The 1,673-nt window shown below is 50.4% G+C and overlaps 1 protein-coding gene across 1 annotated transcript in view; it reads left to right on the forward strand.

Annotated features, from left to right (window-relative positions):
- Positions 1–344: 344 nt before the first annotated feature.
- pgrmc2 (progesterone receptor membrane component 2) overlaps positions 345–1,673 on the forward strand; it is a gene marked incomplete at its 5' end in the record, with an annotated part of 14,926 nt that continues 13,597 nt past the window's right edge. Inside the window, one exon of the mRNA XM_079219203.1 lies at positions 345–708. Coding sequence (XP_079075329.1) covers positions 345–708 — 364 coding nt within the window. The remainder of the gene's footprint in view (positions 709–1,673) is intronic.

A 1,673-nucleotide genomic window follows, 5' to 3' on the forward strand; every position in this document is an offset into this window, starting at 1 on the left:
TCCTAAAATGTGAATAAACATGTTGATTAAAACACAAAATAAACAAAGTATTCTTGATGAAGCTCTTGGTGACGAATAAAATGTCGCTTTGACTCCTGGGAACGAGGCAACATTTTAGCCAAAAAATATATATAAATCGAAGAAAAACAATCAATCCAAATTAATAAAAAAAAGCCCTAATAAACAACAACAACAACAACAACAACAACAACAACACGATGTGACAAACACCGCACGCGACTCGCTCAACCGGTGGTTTCGCTTTTTCTTTTTTCCCCGGACTGCCCCAGAACGCAGCATCGGGCCCAGGGGCGGGTGAGGCGCGCGCTAAACCGGAGTGCAGCATGGCGGACGATGGAGACAGCGCGAGCGGACCAGTTGACGCGAGCGGCGGCGGCGGAGGCGGCCTCGGGGTCCCGGGCCCGGCGGACGAGTCGGACGGGCTCGGCCTCGGCGCGGTGCTGCTGAACGCCGGGCTCCTGCTGCTGGTGGCGGCGGCCTGCGTGGCGGCGTACCGGCGGTGGGGCGCGCGGCTCGCGGCCGCCGCGGCCCAGGGCGACGAGGCCTCGGCGCTGCCCAAGATGAGGAGACGGGACTTCTCGCTGCAGCAGCTGCGGGAGTACGACGGGCTGCGGAACCCACGCATCCTCATGGCCGTCAACATGAAGGTGTTCGACGTCACCAGCGGGAAAAAGTTCTACGGGAAAGGTGAGTAAAAAGTCCGGTGGTGGAGCTCCGAAAGCCGGGTGGAGGTGGAGGACGCGTCCCGCTTTGTGCGAGTCGGTCCCGGACAAAACATGGGAGCTTAGCTTAGCCTAGCTTAGGCTGTGTTAATGGATGGGATAGCTAGCCGGGAGCTAACTAGCACTGCTGAGAGGGTTTGGGAGGACACTGGACAACTTTTTAAACTTAAACCTGGAGGTTTTACACCTGGACGTGCACGCGTGTGAGCCCGCTGGACGTGCACGCACGCGTGTCTGTGCTGTCTGCAGCCCGCTGCTTGTTTACTCTGACGGGACTCACCGTACACGTGAACACTGAGAACTTCTGCACCGTAATTAATAAATGCAATGTGACCGTAGCTGATGTTTGCATGCAGAAAATACGTGTTGTGGCTATTCTGCTGCTCAGAGGAAGAGTTGTGAACAACTAAAGATCATACATATTCATATTTACTTCCACAAAGCTCATATATATGCACATTTACTTCCTCAAAGCACATACATATTCATATTTACTTCCACAAATCTCACATATTTTAATGTTTACTTCCACAAAGCATATATATATATATATATATATATATATATATATATATATATATATATATATATATATATATTTATTTGTGTGTTAATTGTTACTCCCACAAAGCACATGTATTCATATTTACTTGACGTCCCCTGAGCTGCAGAACCGGCCCCCCAACTCTGCAATAAACTCTAATTATTCATGCAACATTCCCAGCAGTAACGCGTCTGCCATTCGACACCACCAGCACCGATTCCAGTAGGCCCAGATCAGGGCGGTGCAGGCGGGCTAAACGGGGTCGCCCGGGGCCACGTCGTAACCGTCTAATCTGGTTTATCTGGTGGACTTCAGACAGAAGGGTTTGTTGTGTCTTCAGTCAGCTGACGGGAGGAAGTGACTCACAAATTGTTTAGTTTTTATCG

This window comes from Taurulus bubalis (assembly GCF_910589615.1).
Source record: "Taurulus bubalis genome assembly, chromosome: 1".
Classification (NCBI taxonomy): domain Eukaryota; kingdom Metazoa; phylum Chordata; class Actinopteri; order Perciformes; family Cottidae; genus Taurulus; species Taurulus bubalis.